General features: G+C 46.0%; 3 protein-coding genes across 33 annotated transcripts in view; 2 read left to right on the top strand and 1 right to left on the bottom strand.

Annotated features, from left to right (window-relative positions):
* Positions 1-2,665, top strand: part of LOC110515111 — a 183,354-nt gene extending 180,689 nt beyond the window's left edge. For all 5 annotated transcript variants that reach the window (XM_036945281.1, XM_036945283.1, XM_036945284.1 and 2 more), the window contains one exon: positions 624-2,665. In XM_036945281.1, coding sequence (XP_036801176.1) covers positions 624-1,862 — 1,239 coding nt within the window. In that variant the 3' untranslated portion in view covers positions 1,863-2,665. The remainder of the gene's footprint in view (positions 1-623) is intronic.
* Positions 2,666-3,210: 545 nt separating this feature from the next.
* On the bottom strand, positions 3,211-5,633 carry LOC110499730 (transmembrane protein 60). Its single transcript, XM_021576788.2, has 2 exons — positions 5,443-5,633; positions 3,211-5,031 (listed from the first exon to the last, which is right to left on the bottom strand). Exon 2 carries the CDS (start codon positions 4,971-4,973, stop codon positions 4,572-4,574), a length of 402 nt encoding a protein of 133 aa, XP_021432463.1. The 5' UTR covers positions 4,974-5,031; positions 5,443-5,633; the 3' UTR covers positions 3,211-4,571.
* A 4,754-nt stretch (positions 5,634-10,387) lies between these two features.
* The window catches only part of LOC110490361 (putative homeodomain transcription factor 2), a 107,983-nt gene continuing 93,891 nt past the window's right edge, over positions 10,388-24,479 (top strand). For 21 of the 27 annotated variants that reach the window (XR_005036220.1, XR_005036219.1, XR_005036226.1 and 18 more), the window contains exon 1: positions 10,389-10,572. The gene's annotated coding sequence lies outside the window, so the exon portion shown is untranslated. Of the gene's footprint in view, positions 10,573-24,479 lie in introns of all 27 variants that reach the window. The other 6 variants (XM_036945287.1, XM_036945297.1, XM_036945292.1 and 3 more) reach the window with 1 other exon arrangement.

Raw genomic sequence — 24,479 nt, forward strand, 5'->3', positions numbered from 1 at the left:
GTTTTTAAAAGAGACCCTCCAGGGGGGCTCAGGGCCTGTCCTCCATTAAAGAGACCCTCCAGGAGGGCTCAGGGCCTGTCCTCCATTAAAGAGACCCTCCAGGAGGGCTCAGGGCCTGTTCTCCATTAAAGAGACCCTCCAGGGGGGCTCAGGGCCTGTCCGCCATTAAAGAGACCCTCCAGGAGGACTCAGGGCCTGTGCTCCATTAAAGAGACCCTCCAGGAGGGCTCAGGGCCTGTCCTCCATTAAAGAGACCCTCCAGGAGGGCTCAGGGCCTGTCCTCCATTAAAGAGACCCTCCAGGAGGTCTCAGGGCCTGTCCTCCATTAAAGAGACCCTCCAGGAGGGCTCAGGGCCTGTCCTCCATTAAAGAGACCCTCCAGGAGGTCTCAGGGCCTGTCCTCCATTAGTGTCTCTTAAGCTGCCGTTTTGTTTTAGTTAGGAGCAGCTGAGAGGTGATTTCACAGCATCCTTCTGCGTTTGCTTTACACATGTTCAACCCAGAGCTGGATCCTTCAGCACTAGTGATTCAACTACTCCCCTGGTTTAGAACAATATGGGAACAGCTCAGTGGATCTTCTCCTCCAGTACACTGTCTTAACTCTCTCTCTCTCTCTCCCTCAGTGTGTGCAGTGGGTGGACGACGCTAAGCTGAACCAGCTGAGACGCGAGGGGATCCGCTACGCCCGTATCCAGCTGTACGACAACGACATCTACTACATCCCTCGTAGTGTGGTTCATCAGTTCAAGACGGTCTCTGCTGTCTGCAGCCTGGCATGGCACATCCGCTTAAAACAATACCACCAAGAGCCTCCGGCCGAGGAGGAGAGGAAGGTGGACGTGTCGACGCTACGAGTCAAACAGGAGCAGTTTGGGGATGCCTTGATGGGAGGGACCACAGCTCCTCTCACGGACCCCAAACCCCCCACAGACAGAGACACTGCCCACCCGGAGGTCAAAGTGGAACCTCAACCTGCGGATATAAGGCTGCCCAAGCCCTCTGTCACCTCACCCATCGCCCCCCTACCAACTCCCTCCAAATCCTCTTTCCAGGACACCAAGCCCAAATCACATCACCATCATCCCCACTACTACCACCACCACCATCACTCAGAATTATATCAAACCACTACCACACACTCTTCCTTGTCTTCCTCACTCAAACCCTCCCCCACCTCCACCCCCCCATCCTCTCCCAAACCCAGTCCGTCATCCTCTTGTACCCCCTCTCCCAAATCTAGTCCCACTTCTACACACTCTCCCCCCTTCAAACCCAGCCCGGCTTCCACTCGTACCCCCAGTCCCTCTCCCCCCTTCAAACCCAGCCCGGCTTCCACTCGTACCCCCTGTCCCTCTCCCTCACGCAAACCCTGCCACACCCCTGTCCTTACCCACACCCCTACCCATATCCCTATCCTTACCCACACCCCTACCCCTACCCTTACCCACACCCCTACCCATACCCCTACCCTTACCCACACCCCTGTCCTTAACCACACCCCTATCCTTACCCACACCCCTACCCATATCCCTATCCTTACCCACACCCCTATCCTTACCCACACCCTTACCCATACCCCTGTCCTTACCCACACCCCTATCCCCTTTTTGACGCCCTCCCCTGCACCCCTTCTATCTTCTTCAAGCCTGGCCTCCAGCCACACAGAGAGCAGGACCCCTACACCCCAGGTCCGGGCCCAACCCCAGCCCAGACCGGACAAACCCCAGGACAAAGACACTTCTCTTTACACAAAGGCCCCAGTCACCCCCCCGGAAACACGGCCTCCTGGCCCCCCGCACCGCTCCTCCCTCTCCTTTAAACACCACCTGCATGAGCAGCACCAGAAAGACTGTTTCTACTGATCTTTGTACATAGTGTTTTAAAATGGCTCTTCGGGGTTCTGTTTTAATCCCATCTAAAGGAAGGAGAAGACAGACATTAAACCATGATATCAGCACGGTGTGTGATGTATTCTAAGGGACACGTAAAGCTCTGTTGGGTCTGCATCCTAAATGGTGCCCTATTCCCTACATAGGGATCTACTTTGTGACCAGGGCCCATAGGAGAGAGATCTGATCAAAAGTAGTGCACTATATTGGACATAGGGTACCCTTTAGGATGCACACTTGCTCTGTTCTGTTACCGAATGAATACATTGCAAATGTAACATTCCTCAGTGCCTGTCCATAACTGTGTAGCCTGGTCCCAGATCAGTTTGTATTGTCTTGTCTCCTTGTTGACCGTACAGTAGGAGTTGGCTTGGCAAGAACGCATAAACTGATCTGGGACTCAGGCTAATATCTGTGAACTGTCAAAGCACTTAGGGCCAGAAGCACTGGTACTCTGCAGGTCTGACAAACATACAGGTTCTTAAATAATATATTTTAGTTTTAGGTTATAGATGGATTATTATTAGAGCTGACATTAACATATATATATTTTTTGTAAGATGATGAGACATTATTTTAAAGGATTTATTCCAGGCTTTTTTTTGTTCCCCCTCAGAGGCTTATTTATATCAAGGAAGCTTTTTAGTTTTCATAATTTTCTGTTCGATTTTAATTGTCAGCACTGTAGTGTAAATAACTTTTTGTAAGGAGAAAAACTTGTAGTGTGATTTCTACATAAATATGGAGCTCTTAATAAAGGTTAACGTTACGAGTGATGTTGTTTGATCATGGGGCTACAGTGGACACCAGATGGAGCTCTTGAATGTATCAAGAGGTCCTGTTCTACAGGCAGTTAGATTTGGGTCATTTTAGGTGAAAATTGAAAAAAATGTTAAGAGTGATGTTTGATCATGGGGCTCCAACAGACACACAGTAGATCAATGGTTCATATCTGACATCATGGCCTTTTAGGTTCCAACTTCAACTGATAAGACCATCCCTTTCATCTTTAACAGGTATCATTGTGCAATAGAGACGTGTTGGGCTCAAGTCAAGAAGTGTGTATATTTGGGATTCAACTTGCCACTCATCTGAAACAGGCAATTTATTTCTGCACAACAATCTCCAATAAGATGAATGTCTGCGTGGAGACAGTTCAGTGTGTGATCTGCAGAAGCACATTTCAGCCCTCTGCTACTTCTGTCTGTGTGTGTTATGCAAGCCGCCCACACACTGCACTCAGCGGCGATGAGCTCAGCAGTTCTGGTATGTGAGATTATAGCCGTGGCGCGCTGGGAAATGAAACACAGAAGAGCTGCTGATCAGAATGTGCAGTAGCAGTACACGCCCAACAGAGACCTCGCTAGAAGCTATGACAGACTGCCCTGGCCCCACATGGTTTGAATGTCAGATAATCAGATTAGTGTGATGGGCGAGCCTCAAACTCTTGGTCCAGTCACAGGGTGTGTCCCAAACGGCACCCTGTTTTCTATAGTGCACTACTGTTGACCAGAGCCCTATGGGGCTATCCAAAGAGGGTGTGGCATACAGAAGGACCTGAGGGGTTGGGAGGCAGCCCAATGGGAGAGTGTAGCCCTGACACACAGACCGTGGAGGAAGATGTTTATGCATGTGTGTGTGAATGTCAGGACAAATGTGTCCTTTAAAAAAAGGGCAGGCACGGAGAACACATTCAGTCTCCTTTCAGAGTGAGGGATAAATACCCCCCCCCCCAAATGCATCATGGTTGAGACATTTTATGTTAGTAGTACACATTTACTGAACTGAGAGTACATGGAATGAGGCTGTTCAGTCTGTGCAAGTTGTAAAGTTCTTTGATACATCCTCAAAACAGCCCAGTATTACAACTGATTATTGCACTGTCGAGGATTGCATTGAACACAAGTAGGCCAACATGCTGCTACTGCCATCTTTCCAATACAACTGGTAGTGCATTGAGACTTGCCTGCTCATCTATTCTGATGCTGGAGTCAACAGCTCACAAGGCACCATAAACAAAATCAGAGCATGTTTTAGTTTGGAACAGTGACATCCATTCACACAATACTGAAAGGAAAATAATAAATAATATGCAGATTGATGTCAAAATCAACTATTCAAATGGTGAAAATTAAATGGAGACAGTACCACTACAGGTAGATCACATTTTAACTGAATGGCACAAAACACTGAATGGCTTTACATAGGAAGAGCCCCATCTTCCAAACACTACAGGTAGATCACATTTAAACTGAATGGCTTTACATAGGAAGAGCCCCGTCTTCCAAACACTACGACAATCATTTGTCGTTCCACAAAGTATGAAAGATTTTACAACACAAAAGATGCTGACGTCAAGGAAAATGTCTGGAAATCCTTAGCTAGCAATGTGACATGTCTTTGCTAGATTGTATTAGTTTATCTGACATCTACATGACCTGTACCATTTACATCCGTTTTATAACCTCCTGAAGGCACAGTCTCTGATCTGTTCTCTGATAAGCAGTACTGTTGGCACGAGAGCAAAGCTTGGTCAACGGGATAACACTTCATGTCATAACGAAGGAGAGTTTGTGATTTCGCAAACAGCTGAAATAACCACACTAAAGAATTAGGTTTGTGTGTGTTCCTTCCAGCCTTCTCTGAAGAGCCTCCTCCTTTCCATTCTCCTCAATCCATCGCTCATGCCTCTCTCCTCTCGGGGAAGATGTTATAGCCCAGCTCCACCATGGCTCCCAGCAACATGCACCACAGAGGAATACACACAAAGGTGAGCTTGATATGGGTAAGCTTCTCCAGCCGGGCGCACAGCGTCAGACAGAAGCCCAGCTTCAGCAGCATGGACGCCAGGTACCAGGCCTTCTTCTTCAGGTCCTGGGAGCCGTTACGAGGGTCGTGTCCCGCTTTACACCTGGCGACCATCTTGACGAGTAACATGAGGAGGAGGATGCCGTCGAAGATCCATACGGGTAGAAAGGTGAGGAACCAGTTCCAGTGGACTTTGCCATCTAGTTTGAGGACGAGCATGATGAGGAAGGCCAGGGTGAAGATCCAGGTGAGGAGGACTCTCTGAGCAAGAGACATGGTGGCCCCACAGGTACACTGGTAGTACCCCTACAGTGGAAATAGAGGTTGCCGGTCCCTGGGAAGAAAGGGTCAGAGAGAATACAGCCATGATGCACCTTTATTGTGCATTCAAACGGCACACACGAGTTAGCTAGCTGTCTAGATACAGTCAGACCCACACATTTACAATGTCACTAATGACAAGTTCTTCTGCGAGGCCGAAGAATACCGTCACAACTGGAACCTTATTTTAACACAGCTGCAGCTAGTTGCACCTAACGTTACTTAGAAATGTCATATAGCAAACTAACTAGCGTGACATTTTTTAAATAGAAATGTTTAGCTAATAAGCTAACATTATTTGCAAAACAGATAAACATCTACATTTTCAGAATGGCTAGTTAGCTCGCTAAAGTTAACTGGCGTTTGCTAAAATAGCTAACGTTAGTAATTCTAGCAAACACCACAACGCGTTGCAGCAACCTACCTGATGTTGTGTTTAGTGATGATCAGAGTTTCTGTCTCCGTATCCACCGTTAAATAATTTTCGATAATCCATCATCAATATTAGCTACATGACCGTTCGTAAATATTAGCTAGTTTGAACGGCTGATTTCTGATTTTTTCCCTTTACTTGCACGCAAGGTAAGATCCCGCCCAACATAAATACCTATTGGTTATTGATAAAATGATCGTTCCAACTATTGGACCAATGTAATGTCAATCACGATATCCCGTATTTGAGGATACAGGGCCTTTACCGTAAAGTTCCTAAAGAATATCCCCAGCAGATTTTATAAATAAATGACAGCAACACAACGCAGAGCTGCTGTTAGTTTCAGACTGTACTTGTATTTGTGAGAGGTATTGTGACATGTTGAATGCACCGAGCTGTCTGTTTGAACTACTGGCACATAGCTCGGACATGCCACCAGAGGTCTTTTCACAATCCCCAAGTCCAGAGCAGACTATGTGAGGCGCACAGTACTACATAGAGCCATAACTACATGGAACTCTATTCCACATCAAGTAACTCATGCCAGAAGTAAAATTAGATAAAAAATACAATTCCTTATGGAACAGCAGGTACTGTGAAGCAACACAAACATAGACACATGCATGCAAACACACGATAACATACGCAGATGATGCAATCTCTATTGCGCTCCACATTGTCCTTTCCCACCTGGACAAAAGGAACCCCTATGTGAGAATACTATTCATTGACTGCAGCTCAGCATTCAACACCATAGTGCTCTCAAAACTCATCACTAAGCCAAGGACCATGGGACTTAAACACCTCCCTCTGCAACTGGATCCTGGACTTCCTGACGGACCGCCCCCAGGTGGTAAGGGTAGGTAACAACACTTCCGCCACGCTGATCCTCAACACTGGGGCCCCTCAGGGGTTCGTGCTCAGTCCCCTCCTGTACTCCCTGTTCACTCATGACTGCACGGTCAGGCATGACTCCAACACCATCATTAAGTTTGCTGCTGACACAACAGTGCCTGATCACCAACAACCATGAGACAGCACATAGGGAGGAGGTCAGAGACCTGGCCGTGTGGTGCCAGAACAACAATCTCTCCCTCAATGTGATCAAGACAAAGGAGATGATTGTGGACTACAGGAAAAGGAGGTCCGAGCACACCCCCATTCTCATCGATGGGGCTGTAGTGGAGCAGGTTGAGAGCTTCAAGTTCGTGGGGGCCACATCACCAACAAACTAACATGGTCCAAGCACATCAAGACAGTCATGAAGAGGGCACGACAAAACATATTTCCCCTCAGGAGACTGAAAAGATTTGGCATGGGTCCTCAGATCCTCAAAAGGTTTTACAGATGCACCATCGAGAACTGGTTGCATCACTGCCGGGTCTGGCAACTGCTCGGCCTCCGACCGCAAGGCGCTACAGAGGGTAGTGCGTACGGCCCAGTACCTCACTGGGGCCAAGCTTCTTGCCATCCAGGACCTATATATCAGGCGTTGTCAGAGGAAGGCCCTAAAAATTGTCAAAGACTCCAGCCACCCTAGTCATAGACTGTTCTCTCTGCCACTGCACGGCAAGCGGTACCGGAGCGCCAAGTCTGGGTCCAAGAGGCTTCTAAACAGCTTCTACCCCCAAGCCATAAGACTCCTGCCCAGCTAATCAAATGGCTACCCAGACTACTTGCTTGCCCACCCCCCTTCTACACTGCTGCTACTCTCTGTTATTATCTATGCATAGACACTTTAATAACTCTACCTACCTCTACATAATTACCTAACTAACAGGTGCCCCCCCCCCCCCCCCCCCCCTTTGCTGCTGCTACTCTCTGTTATTATCTATGCATAGACACTTTAATAACTCTACCTACCTCTACATAATTACCTCCATTACCTCGACACCGGTGCCGGTACCTCCTGTATATAGCCCCACTATTGATATGTACTGGTACCTCCTGTATATAGCCCCACTATTGATATGTACTGGTACCTCCTGTATATAGCCCCACTATTGATATGTACTGGTACCTCCTGTATATAGCCCCACTATTGACATGTACTGGTACCTCCTGTATATAGCCCCACTATTGATATGTACTGGTACCTCCTGTATATAGCCCCACTATTGATATGTACTGGTACCTCCTGTATATAGCCCCACTATTGATATGTACTGGTACCTCCTGTATATAGCCCCACTATTGATATGTACTGGTACCTCCTGTATATAGCCCCACTATTGATATGTACTGGTACCTCCTGTATATAGCCCCACTATTGATATGTACTGGTACCTCCTGTATATAGCCCCACTATTGACATGTACTGGTACCTCCTGTATATAGCCCCACTATTGATATGTACTGGTACCTCCTGTATATAGCCCCACTATTGATATGTACTGGTACCTCCTGTATATAGCCTCGATAATGTTATTTACTGCTGATGTTTTTATTATTTGTTATTCTTATCTCTTATTTTTTAAGGGATTTTCTTAAAACTGCATTGTTGGTTAAGGGCTTGTAAGTAAGCAGTTCACTGTAAGGTCTACCTACACCTGTTGTATTCTGCATTTCACTGTAAGGTCTACTACACCTGTTGTATTCAGCAGTTCACTGTGAGGTCTACTACACCTGTTGTATTCAGCATTTCACTGTAAGGTCTACCTACACCTGTTGTATTCAGCATTTCACTGTAAGGTCTACTACACCTGTTGTATTCAGCATTTCACTGTAAGGTCTACTACACCTGTTATATTCAGCATTTCACTGTAAGGTCTACCTACACCTGTTGTATTCTGCATTTCACTGTAAGGTCTACTACACCTGTTGTATTCAGCATTTCACTGTAAGGTCTACTACACCTGTTGTATTCAGCAGTTCACTGTAAGGTCTACTACACCTGTTGTATTCAGCAGTTCACTGTAAGGTCTACTACACCTGTTGTATTCAGCATTTCACTGTAAGGTCTACTTCACCTGTTGTATTCAGCAGTTCACTGTAAGGTCTACTACACCTGTTGTATTCAGCAGTTCACTGTAAGGTCTACTACACCTGTTGTATTCAGCAGTTCACTGTAAGGTCTACTACACCTGTTGTATTCAGCATTTCACTGTCAGGTCTACTACACCTGTTGTATTCAGCAGTTCACTGTAAGGTCTACTACACCTGTTGTATTCAGCAGTTCACTGTAAGGTCTACTACACCTGTTGTATTCAGCAGTTCACTGTAAGGTCTACTACACCTGTTGTATTCAGCAGTTCACTGTAAGGTCTACTACACCTGTTGTATTCAGCATTTCACTGTAAGGTCTACTACACCTGTTGTATTCAGCAGTTCACTGTAAGGTCTACTACACCTGTTGTATTCAGCAGTTCACTGTAAGGTCTACTACACCTGTTGTATTCAGCAGTTCACTGTAAGGTCTACTACACCTGTTGTATTCAGCAGTTCACTGTAAGGTCTACTACACCTGTTGTATTCAGCAGTTCACTGTAAGGTCTACTACACCTGATGTATTCAGCATTTCACTGTAAGGTCTACTACACCTGTTGTATTCAGCAGTTCACTGTAAGGTCTACTACACCTGATGTATTCAGCATTTCACTGTAAGGTCTACTACACCTGTTGTATTCAGCAGTTCACTGTAAGGTCTACTACACCCGTTGTATTCAGCATTACACTGTAAGGTCTACTACACCTGTTGTATTCAGCATTTCACTGTAAGGTCTACTACACCTGTTGTATTCAGCATTTCACTGTAAGGTCTACTACACCTGTTGTATTCAGCAGTTCACTGTAAGGTCTACTACACCTGTTGTATTCGGCATTTCACTGTGAGGTCTACTACACCTGGTGTATTCTGCATTTCACTGTAAGGTCTACTACACCTGTTGTATTCAGCAGTTCACTGTAAGGTCTACTACACCTGTTGTATTCAGCATTTCACTGTAAGGTCTACTACACCTGTTGTATTCAGCATTTCACTGTAAGGTCTACTACACCTGTTGTATTCAGCATTTCACTGTAAGGTCTACTACACCTGTTGTATTCAGCATTTCACTGTGAGGTCTACTACACCTGTTGTATTCAGCAGTTCACTGTAAGGTCTACTACACCTGTTGTATTCGGTGCATGTGACAAATAAAATTTGATTTGATGTGATACGCACCATATGTACACATGTATTTTGTGTTATAGATATGTGGTAGTAGAGTAGAGGCCTGAAAGCACAAACTTAATATGTTGTGAAATCTGTCATGAATGAATTGTAATGTTGCCTTCATTTTGTTGGACCCCAGGAAGAGTAGCTGCTGCCTTGGCTTAATAAATAGCGACATTTCAGCTATACCACCGCTAGAGGTCAGTAAAGCTCTATGAAGTTGTTTTGTGTGTGGTAGTAACTATAATTTAGACTGGTTGCCAGTCGCTAACGTTCCACTCCTTTGGAGGTTCTTCGGTACATGACTTCATTACTGATTCATGTGTTGGTTTTTTATGACCATGTTTTTCTTTCTGCTTGCATTTTGTATTTATATTTGGAGGTGTGTATTCTTTGTGATGTATGTAAATTTAGAGCTCATCTGTAAACGAGACCATGGTCTTGGTATGACTCCCTGATAAAATAAAGGTTAAATAAATGACATGGTGTTTGTTCTACAAGGTGTGGATTGTTAGCTAAAAAAGACTGGCAACCAGGTAACTAACTATAACTCACCACCAGAGGAGACTCAGGAAAGTCTCATCATGTCAAATAATGAGGCCCTATAGGAAATGACACTGTATACACTCACATCTTTATCTTTATTGTTGTTATCTAAGTAAAATGAACGTATTGTGCGTTTAAATGGGCAATGCGTGTCGTCCATGATGTGTAACAGAAGCTGAGAATGATGCTTGACTGATAGGATACATGGTTGGCCATAAACTATGTTGCGCACATACACCGTTCACGTCGGCTTGATGCAAGACAAGCTGGATGTATTTATACAGTAAACGGATTGGAGGTCAGGGAGAGAAAGGGAAAATAGATCACATCAAAATCAGCGAAACTGTGAATCGAAGACTATCATATAGATAACGTCCTAATATTCATAAAATCACCGGTCTGCAGCAACCGGAGTCAACGAGGTAAGAAACGAGACGTGCATTATTTTCATTTGATTGCATGTCACCAGCCAGCTATTTTGAGTCATCAATGCTAAACGTGAGCTAGCGGATTTGAGCATTGTTTGAAAACACTAAATCATCCAGCTAGCTAGTTTATTATTGTATCGATTGACAGATTACAAAAGTATGTAATGATTTACAAACGCATGCCAGGATCCGTAACGTTTAGAATGTGATCCACTTGAGCCCAAAGAGTGGAGACTTGGAGAGAAAGAGTTTGAGTGAGAGAATTGACACAGATTTAGAAAGTCTGTTAGTAACACATGTTTAGTTAACCAGACAGACCCATGGATGTCTCGCCTCAATGAACAACTGGCTGCATCTGAGATTGGGCCCAGCTGAGATCAGATGTTGACCCCCTCCAGGGCCTTCAATATGCATGACTGTCTCCCCTCCTCTACCGTCCGACCCCCCCTACACAGCTCAATACAGCCAGCTAGTCATCAATCCCACCGCAGTAATGACCATGGCACGATACACACACAGCTAGCTCATAATACAGTAATAGAGTTGTGTTACTAAGATGTTTATCATCACTTCATCTAGTTTGCTCGGTGCCTTTTCAAGTATTGGGGACAAAGTCAATGACCAGGTCACACATTATTTGGATAGTCTGGATAGTCCATCTGTAGATGGTTTACAGATGGTCATTACTATCAACAAGCTATCTGTTGATAAGCATTTGCTTGAGAAGGTTTAGAATAAGGGTTAGGCTTAGAATAAGGGTTAGGTTTAGGATTAGGGTTATGGTTAGGTTTAGGATCAGGGTTATGGTTAGGTTTAGAATAAGGGTTAGGTTTAGGATTAGGGTTATGGTTAGGTTTAGGATCAGGGTTAGGTTTAGGATCAGGGTTATGGTTAGGTTTAGAATAAGGGTTAAGTTCAGGTTTAGTAGATAGTTAGTTTAAATGTTACTGATAGCCTCAAATCAAATCAAATTTTATTTGTCACATACACATGGTTAGCAGATGTTAATGCGAGTGTAGCGAAATGCTTGTGCTTCTAGTTCCGACAATGCAGTAATAACAAGTAATCTAACTAACAATTCCAAAACTACTGTCTTGTACACAGTGTAAGGGGATAAAGAATATGTACATAAGGATATATGAATGAGTGATGGTACAAAGCAGCATAGGCAAGATACAGTAGATGGTATCGAGTACAGTATGTACAAATGAGATGAGTATGTAAACAAAGTGGCATAGTTTAAAGTGGCTAGTGATACATGTATTACATAAGGATACAGTCGATGATATAGAGTACAGTATATACGTATGCATATGAGATGAATAATGTAGGGTAAGTAACATTATATAAGGTAGCATTGTTTAAAGTGGCTAGTGATATATTTACATCATTTCCCATCAATTCCCATTATTAAAGTGGCTGGAGTTGAGTCAGTGTCAGTGTGTTGGCAGCAGCCACTCAGTGTTAGTGGTGGCTGTTTAACAGTCTGATGGCCTTGAGATAGAAGCTGTTTTTCAGTCTCTCGGTCCCAGCTTTGATGCACCTGTACCGACCTCGCCTTCTGGATGATAGCGGGGTGAACAGGCAGTGGCTCGGGTGGTTGATGTCCTTGATGATCTTTATGGCCTTCCTGTGACATCGGGTGGTGTAGGTGTCCTGGAGGGCAGGTAGTTTGCCCCCGGTGATGCGTTGTGCAGACCTCACTACCCTCTGGAGAGCCTTACGGTTGAGGGCGGTGCAGTTGCCATACCAGGCGGTGATACAGCCCGCCAGGATGCTCTCGATTGTGCATCTGTAGAAGTTTGTGAGTGCTTTTGGTGACAAGCCGAATTTCTTCAGCCTCCTGAGGTTGAAGAGGCGCTGCTGCGCCTTCTTCACGATGCTGTCTGTGTGAGTGGACCAATTCAGTTTGTCTGTGATGTGTATGCCGAGGAACTTAAAACTTGCTACCCTCTCCACTACTGTTCCATCGATGTGGATAGGGGGGTGTTCCCTCTGCTGTTTCCTGAAGTCCACAATCATCTCCTTAGTTTTGTTGACGTTGAGTGTGAGGTTATTTTCCTGACACCACACTCCGAGGGCCCTCACCTCCTCCCTGTAGGCCGTCTCGTCGTTGTTGGTAATCAAGCCTACCACTGTTGTGTCGTCCGCAAACTTGATGATTGAGTTGGAGGCGTGCGTGGCCAGCAGTCGTGGGTGAACAGGGAGTACAGGAGAGGGCTCAGAACGCACCCTTGTGGGGCCCCAGTGTTGAGGATCAGCGGGGAGGAGATGTTGTTGCCTACCCTCACCACCTGGGGGCGGCCCGTCAGGAAGTCCAGTACCCAGTTGCACAGGGCGGGGTCGAGACCCAGGGTCTCGAGCTTGATGACGAGCTTGGAGGGTACTATGGTGTTGAATGCCGAGCTGTAGTCGATGAACAGCATTCTCACATAGGTATTCCTCTTGTCCAGATGGGTTAGGGCAGTGTGCAGTGTGGTTGAGATTGCATCGTCTGTGGACCTATTTGGGCGGTAAGCAAATTGGAGTGGGTCTAGGGTGTCAGGTAGGGTGGAGGTGATATGGTCCTTGACTAGTCTCTCAAAGCACTTCATGATGACGGATGTGAGTGCTACGGGGCGGTAGTCGTTTAGCTCAGTTACCTTAGCTTTCTTGGGAACAGGAACAATGGTGGCCCTCTTGAAGCATGTGGGAACAGCAGACTGGTATAGGGATTGATTGAATATGTCCGTAAACACACCGGCCAGCTGGTCTGCGCATGCTCTGAGGGCGCGGCTGGGGATGCCGTCCGGGCCGCAGCCTTGCGAGGGTTAACACGTTTAAATGTCTTACTCACCTCGGCTGCAGTGAAGGAGAGACCGCATGTTTTCGTTGCAGGCCGTGTCAGTGGCACTGTATTGTCCTCAAAGCGGGCAAAAAAGTTATTTAGTCTGCCTGGGAGCAAGACATCCTGGTCCGTGACTGGGCTGGATTTCTTCCTGTAGTCCGTGATTGACTGTAGACCCTGCCACATGCCTCTTGTGTCTGAGCCGTTGAATTGAGATTCTACTTTGTCTCTGTACTGGCGCTTAGCTTGTTTGATAGCCTTGCGGAGGGAATAGCTGCACTGTTTGTATTCGGTCATGTTACCAGACACCTTGCCCTGATTAAAAGCAGTGGTTCGCGCTTTCAGTTTCACAGTTTCACACGAATGCTGCCATCAATCCACGGTTTCTGGTTAGGGAATGTTTTAATCGTTGCTATGGGAACGACATCTTCAACGCACGTTCTAATGAACTCGCACACCGAATCAGCGTATTCGTCAATGTTGTTATCTGACGCAATACGAAACATCTCCCAGTCCACGTGATGGAAGCAGTCTTGGAGTGTGGAGTCAGCTTGGTCGGACCAGCGTTGGACAGACCTCAGCGTGGGAGCCTCTTGTTTTAGTTTCTGTCTGTAGGCAGGGATCAACAAAATGGAGTCGTGGTCAGCTTTTCCGAAAGGGGGGCGGGGCAGGGCCTTATATGCGTCGCGGAAGTTAGAGTAACAATGATCCAAGGTCTTTCCACCCCTGGTTGCGCAATCGATATGCTGATAAAATTTAGGGAGTCTTGTTTTCAGATTAGCCTTGTTAAAATCCCCAGCTACAATGAATGCAGCCTCCGGATAAATCGTTTCCAGTTTGCAGAGAGTTAAATAAAGTTCGTTCAGGGCCATCGATGTGTCTGCTTGGGGGGGGATATATACGGCTGTGATTATAATCGAAGAGAATTCTCTTGGTAGATAATGCGGTCTACATTTGATTGTGAGGAATTCTAAATCAGGTGAACAGAAGGATTTGAGTTCCTGTATGTTTCTTTCATCACACCATGTCACGTTGGCCATGAGTCATACGCCCCCGCCCCTCTTCTTACCAGAAAGATGTTTGTTTCTGTCAGCGCGATGCGTGGAGAAACCCGTTGGCTGCACCGCTTCGGATAGAGTCTCTCCAGTGAGCCATGTTTCAGTGAAGCAAAGGACGTTACAGTCTCTGATGTCCCTCTGGAATGCTACCCTTGCTCGGATTTCATCAACCTTGTTGTCAAGAGACTGGACATTGGCAAGAAGAATGCTAGGGAGTGGTGCACGATGTGCCCGTCTCCGGAGTCTGACCAGAAGACCGCCTCGTTTCCCTCTCTTTCGGAGTCGTTTTTTTTGGGTCGCTGCATAGGATCCACTCCGTTGTCCTGTTTGTAAGGCAGAACACAGAATCCGCGTCGCGAAAAACATATTCTTGGTCGTACTGATGGTGAGTTGACGCTGATCTTATATTCAGTAGTTCTTCTCGACTGAATGTAATGAAACCTAAGATGACCTGGGGTACTGATGTAAGAAATAACACGTAAAAAAACAAAAAACTGCATAGTTTCCTAGGAACACGAAGCGAGGCGGCCATCTCTGTCGGCGCCGGAAGTAGAGCATATACAGATGGACTATCCAAAGACAGGGTTACCGAAGACCAATTAGTGGGAAAAATATCATAATTGGTTTGCCTGTGTGAACGCAGCCATATAGATACAGTCAATCAAGTGGAAGGAGCTAGTTGAGGAACATGATGTGCCACTGGCTATTTGCATAGCCAACACCAACTCTTTATCATGTTGACAAATGCAGATCTGTAGTAGAGACAAATCACCACAGACACTGTAGACTAACAATAGACATTCTGTGTACATCACATGTACATCCACACTGGTGGATCCTTGTTAGGTGATGATGACTAACGTTATAGTGATGTGTTTGGGGTAGCCTAGTAGTACATTGGTAGGTTCCATATCTGTTGTCTCTTCTATGGCCTGGTCCCAGATCTGTTGTCTTCTTCTATAGCCTGGTCCCAGATCTGTTGTCTCCTTCTATAGCCTGGTCCCAGATCTGTTGTCTCCTTCTATAGCCTGGTCCCAGATCTGTTGTCTTCTTCTATAGCCTGGTCCCAGATCTGTTGTCTCTTCTATAGCCTGGTCCCAGATCTGTTGTCTCCTTCTATAGCCTGGTCCCAGATCTGTTGTCTTCTTCTATAGCCTGGTCCCAGATCTGTTGTCTCCTTCTATAGCCTGGTCCCAGATCTGTTGTCTTCTTCTATAGCCTGGTCCCAGATCTGTTGTCTCCTTCTATAGCCTGGTCCCAGATCTGTTGTCTCTTCTATAGCCTGGTCCCAGACCTGTTGTCTCCTTCTATAGCCTGGTCCCAGACCTGTTGTCTTCTTCTATAGCCTGGTCCCAGACCTGTTGTCTCCTTCTATAGCCTGGTCCCAGATCTGCTTGTGCTCTTGTCAACTTCATTATTCGTGTTTGGTATAAATGAGTGACAAGGAGCACATTGTTAAGATAGTTCAACTTGAAATGTAATGCAGTCTTCAATGTCATCTATTATTCATTAAAAAGGACACAGTAACTTTTTTTCATATTCTTTTGGGTGTAGGCTAGTGAGTCTATCTAGCTGCTCATAACTATATAATAATATATACCATGTGGAGCAAGCCTGGCGCAGGGGAGGCCTGGCGCAGGGGAGGCCTGGCGCAGGGGAGGCCTGGCGCAGGGGAGGCCTGGCGCAGGGGAGGCCTGGCGCAGGGGAGGCCTGGCGCAGGGGAGGCCTGACGTGGAGCAGGCCTGACTTGGAGCAGGCCTGACTTGGAGCAGGCCTGACTTGGAGCAGGCCTGGCGCAGGGGAGGCCTGGCGCAGGGGAGGCCTGGCGCAGGGGAGGCCTGGCACAGGGGAGGCCTGACGTAGGGGAGGCCTGACGTAGGGGAGGCCTGATGTAGGGGAGGCCTGACTTGGTGCAGGCCTGACGTAGGGGAGGCCTGACATAGGGGAGGCCTGACGTAGAGGATACTTTTATCTAAAGTGACTTACAGTTGTACGTGCATACATTTTACGTATGGGTGGTCCTGGGAATCGAATTCACTACTAGAGGTCGACTGATTAATTAGAGCCGATTTCAGGTTTTCATATCAATTGGTAATTGGAATTTTTGGATGCCGATTATGGCCGATGATATTGCACTCCACGAGGAGACTGCGTGGCAGGTTGATAATAGATTAATTTGTATGTTTAAGATAATGACTAAAGTATTCCACCCTGAAACCATATAATTGTATGAAATGTGTTAGAGTCATAATCCAATAATGTGTGTGACTAGACTTTTTTAAGACTATGCCATTGTGTTACTATTTCGCAGTATGAGCAGGGTATAGTTGAGACATTCAAGGACAACTGAACTGTCGACTTGTGATAATGGTGAAACTAATAACTGGAAAGAGGCCTCCCCACCTTAGGGAGGAGAGCAACTGTTAGAAACGGCTTGCAGAAGATGATGGAACATGTTGCAATAGGGTGATAAACAATGTATGTGAACTTTACAGGAAAAATACAGCCCACCTAAAGAGAGGTGGAGTTTCTACTGATGTGAGTTCATTTGTGTGTGTGTGCTATAAAAAGATTGTGTTCTCATTTTGAAGTCAGAGCGCTCTCTGAATAAAGTATTGATCTATTGCAGACTGGGACTTTGTCTAATTCTTCATTAACCAGAGCCTTACAACCTCTGGGAATTGGTCAAAGCAATAAAATAGTTCAATTAGAACATTGGGATAGAAATTCTCGTGACAGTTGACCACCTGTTCCGCGAGTGCAGCAAGGATCCAAGGTAAGTTGCTAGCTAGCATTAAACTTACCTTATTCACTAGTTAACCGCTAGCGGAACCCCTCGCCAACAGCCAATGAAATTGCAGGGCGCCATATTCAAACAACAGAAATCTCATAAATCTAATTTCTCAAACATACAAGTATTAGGCACCGTTTTAAAGATACAATTTTCGTTAATCCAGCCACAGTGTCTGATTTCAAAAAGGCTAAACAGCGAAAGCTCCACAAACGATTGTTAGGTCACCACCAAGTCACAGAAAAACACAGCCATTTTTCCAGCCAAAGAGAGGAGTCACAAAAAGCTGAAATATAGATAAAATCCATCACTAACCTTTGATGATCTTCCTCAGATGACACTCATAGGACTTCATGTTACACAATACATGTATGTTTTGTTCGATAAAGTGCATATTTATATCCAAAAATCTCATTTTACATTGGCGTGTTATGTTCAGTAGTTCCAAAACATGCAGTGATTTTGCAGAGAGCCACATCAATTTACAGAAATACTCATAATAAACATTGATAAGAGATACAACTATTATACATGGAACTTTAGATACACTTCTCCTTAATGCAACCTCTGTGTCAGATTTCAAAAACTTTACGGAAAAAGCATACCATGCAATAATCTGAGTATGGCGCTCAGACACAAAAAAGCCAAAGAGATATTCACCACGTTGTGGAGTCAACATTAATCAGAAATGGCATTATAAATATTCACTTACCTTTGATGATCTTCATCAGAATGCACTCCCAGGAATCCCAGTTCCAAAATAAATGTTTGATTTGTTCGATAAAGTTCATCATTTATGTCCATATACCTCCTTTTGTTAGGGTGTTTTGTAAACAAATCCATCCGAACTTCCGAACGAAAAGTCCAAAAAGTCATATTACAGGTCGCAGAAACATGTCAAACGAAGTATAGAATCAATCTTTAGGATGTTTTTATCATAATTCTTCAATAATGTTCCAAATGGAGAAATCCTTTGTCTGTAGAAAAGCAATGGAACGCGAGGTAACTTTCACATGAACGCGTGTCACGAGCCCGTGACTCTCTGCCAGACACCTGACTTATTCCCCTCTCATTCGGCCCCACTTCACAGTAGAAGCCTCAAACAAGGTTCTAAAGACTGTTGACATCTAGTGGAAGCATTAAGAAGTGAAAAATGACCCCACAGACACTGAATATTGGAATGGGAAGGAGTTGAAAAACTACAGACCTCAGATTTCCCACTTCCTGGTTGGATTTTTCTCAGGTTTTCGCCTGCCATATGAGTTCTGTTATACTCACAGACATTATTCAAACAATACTACTAATAACATGCATCTGGTACTGAGTAGCAGGCAGTTTACTCTGGGTACGCTTTTCATCCAAAAGTGAAAATGCTGCCCCCTAGCCCAAACAGGTTAACTACACATGGTTGATGATATTACTAGTTTATCTAGCTTGTCCTGCGTTGCATATAATCAATGCGGTGCCTGAAATTGTGTCACTTCTCTTGCATTCAGTGTAAGCAGAGTCAGGGTATATGCAGCAGTTTGGGCTGCCTGGCTCGTTGCGAACTGTGTGAAGACCATTTCTTCCTAACAAAGACCGTAATTAATTTGCCAGAATTGTACATAATTATGACATAACATTCAAGGTTGTGCAATGTAACAGCAATATTTAGACTTAAGGATGCCACCCGTTAGATAAAATATGGAACGGTTCCTTATTTCACTGAAAGAATATACGTTTTGTTTTCGAAATCATAGTTTCCGGATTTTACCATATTAATGACCTAAGGCTCGTATTTCTGTGTGTTTATTATAGTTAAGTCTATGATTTGATAGAGCAGTCTGACTGAGCGGTGGTAGGCAGTAGCAGGCTCGTATTTCTGTGTGTTTATTATAGTTAAGTCTATGATTTGATATTTGATAGAGCAGTCTGACTGAGGGGTGGTAGGCAGTAGCAGGCTCGTATTTCTGTGTGTTTATTATAGTTAAGTCTATGATTTGATATTTGACAGAGCAGTCTGACTGAGCGGTGGTAGGCAGTAGCAGGCTCGTATTTCTGTGTGTTTATTATGATTAAGTCTATGATTTGATAAAGCTGTCTGACTGAGGGGTGGTAGGCAGTAGCAGGCTCGTATTTCTGTGTGTTTATTATAATTAAGTCTATGATTTGATAAAGCTGTCTGACTGAGCGGTGGTAGGCAGTAGCAGGCTCGTATTTCTGTGTGTTTATTATAATTAAGTCTATGATTTGATAAAGCTGTCTGACTGAGGGGTGGTAGGCAGTAGCAGGCTCGTATTTCTGTGTGTTTATTATGATTAAGTCTATGATTTGATAAAGCTGTCTGACTGAGCGGTGGTAGGCAGTAGCAGGCTCGTATTTCTGTGTGTTTATTATAATTAAGTCTATGATTTGATAAAGCTGTCTGACTGAGGGGTGGTAGGCAGTAGCAGGCTCGTATTTCTGTGTGTTTATTATAATTAAGTCTATGATTTGATAAAGCTGTCTGACTGAGGGGTGGTAGACAGCAACAGGCTCGTATTTCTGTGTGTTTATTATGATTAAGTCTATGATTTGATATTTGACAGAGCAGTCTGACTGAGGGGTGGTAGGCAGTAGCAGGCTTGTATTTCTGTGTGTTTATTATGATTAAGTCTATGATTTGATATTTGACAGAGCTGTCTGACTGAGGGGTGGTAGGCAGTAGCAGGCTCGTATTTCTGTGTGTTTATTATGATTAAGTCTATGATTTGATAAAGCTGTCTGACTGAGCGGTGGTAGGCAGTAGCAGGCTCGTATTTCTGTGTGTTTATTATGATTAAGTCTATGATTTGATAAAGCTGTCTGACTGAGCGGTGGTAGGCAGTAGCAGGCTCGTATTTCTGTGTGTTTATTATAATTAAGTCTATGATTTGATAGAGCTGTCTGACTGAGCGGTGGTAGGCAGCAGTCTGACTGAGCGGTGGTAGGCAGTAGCAGGCTCGTATTTCTGTGTGTTTATTATAATTAAGTCTATGATTTGATAGAGCTGTCTGACTGAGCGGTGGTAGGCAGCAGCAACTTTTTTTACATGGCACATATTGCACTTTTACTTCCTTCTCCAACACTTTGTTTTTGCATTATTTAAACCAAATTGAACATGTTTCATTATTTATTTGAGGCTAAATTGATTTTATTGATGTATTATATTAAGTTAAAATAAAAATGTTCATTGTTAATTCAGTATTGTAATAGTCATTATTACAAATATATTTATAGAAATCGGCAGATTAATCGGTATCGTCTTTTTTTGGTCCTCCAATAATCGGCCGACCTCTATTCACTACCCTGATGTTACAAGCTCCATGCTGTTCTCCGTGAGTGACTACACTACAGTTAATTGATTGAATCTAGAGCATGTAGGGCCTGTCTAGTATCTTCAGCCTCATGCCAGACCTCTCCCTTCAGTCCTTTGTGCTTCCTCTCTCAACCGTGTCTGTCTCTGCTCCTACACGATAAGGGTTTTTCATATGTTGGCACTAGCTTCCTGTAACCTCCTTCCCGTGTGTGTGTGTGTGTGTGTGTGTGTGTGTGTGTGTGTGTGTGAGAGAGAGATCGTCACGATAAGGCCTCCCCCTATGATGTGTACATTGTACGTACAGTGTCTCTACAACGTCTCCTCTACACTGTGTTTTCCTGGTCTACAGACCTCTCTGCCCAGTGTACCAGTGTCTCTACAACGTCTCCTCTACACTGTGTTCTCCTGGTCTACAGACCTCTCTGCCCAGTGTACCAGTGTCTCTACAACGTCTCCTCTACACTGTGTTTTCCTGGTCTACAGACCTCTCTGCCCAGTGTACCAGTGTCTCCTCTAGGTCTACAGACCTCTCTGCCCAGTGTACCAGTGTCTCTACAACGTCTCCTCTACACTGTGTTCTCCTGGTCTACAGACCTCTCTGCCCAGTGTACCAGTGTCTCCTCTTGGTCTACAGACCTCTCTGCCCAGTGTACCAGTGTCTCCTCTTGGTCTACAGACCTCTCTGCCCAGTGTACCAGTGTCTCTACAACGTCTCCTCTTGGTCTACAGACCTCTCTGCCCAGTGTACCAGTGTCTCCTCTTGGTCTACAGACCTCTCTGCCCAGTGTACCAGTGTCTCCTCTTGGTCTACAGACCTCTCTGCCCAGTGTACCAGTGTCTCTACAACGTCTCCTCTACACTGTGTTTTCTTAGTCTACAGACCTCTCTGCCCAGTGTACCAGTGTCTCCTCTTGGTCTACAGACCTCTCTGCCCAGTGTACCAGTGTCTCTACAGCGTCTCCTCTACACTGAGTTCTCCTGGTCTACAGACCTCTCTGCCCAGTGTACCAGTGTCTCCTCTTGGTCTACAGACCTCTCTGCCCAGTGTACCAGTGTCTCTACAGCGTCTCCTCTACACTGAGTTCTCCTGGTCTACAGACCTCTCTGCCCAGTGTACCAGTGTCTCCTCTTGGTCTACAGACCTCTCTGCCCAGTGTACCAGTGTCTCCTCTTGGTCTACAGACCGCTCTGCCCAGTGTACCAGTGTCTCCTCTTGGTCTACAGACCTCTCTGCCCAGTGTACCAGTGTCTCCTCTTGGTCTACAGACCTCTCTGCCCAGTGTACCAGTGTCTCTACAACGTCTCCTCTTGGTCTATAGACCTCTCTGCCCAGTGTACCAGTGTCTCCTCTAGGTCTACAGACCTCTCTGCCCAGTGTAGCACTGTCTCCTCTAGGTCTACAGACCTCTCTGCCCAGTGTACCAGTGTCTCCTCTAGGTCTACAGACCTCTCTGCCCAGTGTACCAGTGTCTCCTCTAGGTCTACAGACCTCTCTGCCCAGTGTACCAGTGTCTCTACAATGTCTCCTCTACACTGAGTTCTCCTGGTCTACAGACCTCTCTGCCCAGTGTACCAGTGTCTCCTCTTGGTCTACAGACCTCTCTGCCCAGTGTACCAGTGTCTCTACAGCGTCTCCTCTACACTGAGTTCTCCTGGTCTACAGACCTCTCTGCCCAGTGTACCAGTGTCTCCTCTTGGTCTACAGACCTCTCTGCCCAGTGTACCAGTGTCTCTACAGCGTCTCCTCTACACTGAGTTCTCCTGGTCTACAGACCTCTCTGCCCAGTGTACCAGTGTCTCCTCTTGGTCTACAGACCTCTCTGCCCAGTGTACCAGTGTCTCCTCTTGGTCTACAGACCTCTCTGCCCAGTGTACCAGTGTCTCCTCTTGGTCTACAGACCTCTCTGCCCAGTGTACCAGTGTCTCCTCTTGGTCTACAGACCTCTCTGCCCAGTGTACCAGTGTCTCTACAACGTCTCCTCTTGGTCTATAGACCTCTCTGCCCAGTGTACCAGTGTCTCCTCTAGGTCTACAGACCTCTCTGCCCAGTGTAGCACTGTCTCCTCTAGGTCTACAGACCTCTCTGCCCAGTGTACCAGTGTCTCCTCTAGGTCTACAGACCTCTCTGCCCAGTGTACCAGTGTCTCCTCTAGGTCTACAGACCTCTCTGCCCAGTGTACCAGTGTCTCTACAATGTCTCCTCTAGGTCTACAGACCACTCTGCCCAGTGTAGCACTGTCTCGTCTAGGTCTACAGACCTCTCTGCCCAGTGTACCAGTGTCTCTAAAATGTCTCCTCTAGGTCTACAGACCTCTCTGCCCAGTGTAGCACTGTCTCGTCTAGGTCTACATACCTCTCTGCCCAGTGTAGCACTGTCTCGTCTAGGTCTACAGACCTCTCTGCCCAGTGTAGCACTGTCTCGTCTAGGTCTACAGACCTCTCTGCCCAGTGTACCAGTGTCTCGTCTAGGTCTACAGACCTCTCTGCCCAGTGTAGCACTGTCTCGTCTAGGTCTACAGACCTCTCTGCCCAGTGTAGCACTGTCTCGTCTAGGTCTACAGACCTCTCTGCCCAGTGTAGCACTGTCTCGTCTAGGTCTACAGACCTCTCTGCCCAGTGTACCAGTGTCTCCTCTTGGTCTACAGACCTCTCTGCCCAGTGTACCAGTGTCTCTACAACGTCTCCTCTACACTGTGTTCTCCTGGTCTACAGACCTCTCTGCCCAGTGTAGCACTGTCTCGTCTAGGTCTACAGACCTCTCTGCCCAGTGTACCAGTGTCTCCTCTTGGTCTACAGACCTCTCTGCCCAGTGTACCAGTGTCTCCTCTTGGTCTACAGACCTCTCTGCCCAGTGTACCAGTGTCTCCTCTTGGTCTACAGACCTCTCTGCCCAGTGTACCAGTGTCTCTACAACGTCTCCTCTTGGTCTATAGACCTCTCTGCCCAGTGTACCAGTGTCTCCTCTAGGTCTACAGACCTCTCTGCCCAGTGTAGCACTGTCTCCTCTAGGTCTACAGACCTCTCTGCCCAGTGTACCAGTGTCTCCTCTAGGTCTACAGACCTCTCTGCCCAGTGTACCAGTGTCTCCTCTAGGTCTACAGACCTCTCTGCCCAGTGTACCAGTGTCTCTACAATGTCTCCTCTAGGTCTACAGACCTCTCTGCCCAGTGTAGCACTGTCTCGTCTAGGTCTACAGACCTCTCTGCCCAGTGTACCAGTGTCTCTACAATGTCTCCTCTAGGTCTACAGACCTCTCTGCCCAGTGTAGCACTGTCTCGTCTAGGTCTACATACCTCTCTGCCCAGTGTAGCACTGTCTCGTCTAGGTCTACAGACCTCTCTGCCCAGTGTAGCACTGTCTCGTCTAGGTCTACAGACCTCTCTGCCCAGTGTACCAGTGTCTCCTCTAGGTCTACAGACCTCTCTGCCCAGTGTACCAGTGTCTCCTCTAGGTCTACAGACCTCTCTGCCCAGTGTACCAGCAGTATGGTGTAACTTCATCTCAATTGCATGTTCATTTGAGTCTGTCAGACCTTGTGTGTGGATTTGCATGTGCATTCTTCCATTGTAGTTGGACTGGAAGCTCCTTCCTGTCAGGGTTTAGGCTGCACCACACAGCTGTGTTGGTTTGGGCTGCTGTAACTGCCACAGCATCGATAGGTCACAGTCTCTCTTCTCCCACAGAGTGGTGGCCCTGGTCTAAACTACTAATGTACTGGAACCGTTATGGTGTGAGGAGACTTCACTCACATCCCTCAGTTCAATGTGTATGACTGTGTCTGATGAAAATCGGTTGGATGAGTGAAGGCTATTCTGAGTGTGACTGACTGTTTTACCCATGTCTGGCTAGCTGTCTGTCTTTCTGGCTAGCTGTCTGTCTTTCTCGCTAGCTGTCTGTCTTTCTGGC

The sequence above is a fragment of the Oncorhynchus mykiss genome, chromosome 15, assembly GCF_013265735.2.
Source record: "Oncorhynchus mykiss isolate Arlee chromosome 15, USDA_OmykA_1.1, whole genome shotgun sequence".
NCBI classification, from domain to species: Eukaryota; Metazoa; Chordata; class Actinopteri; order Salmoniformes; family Salmonidae; genus Oncorhynchus; species Oncorhynchus mykiss.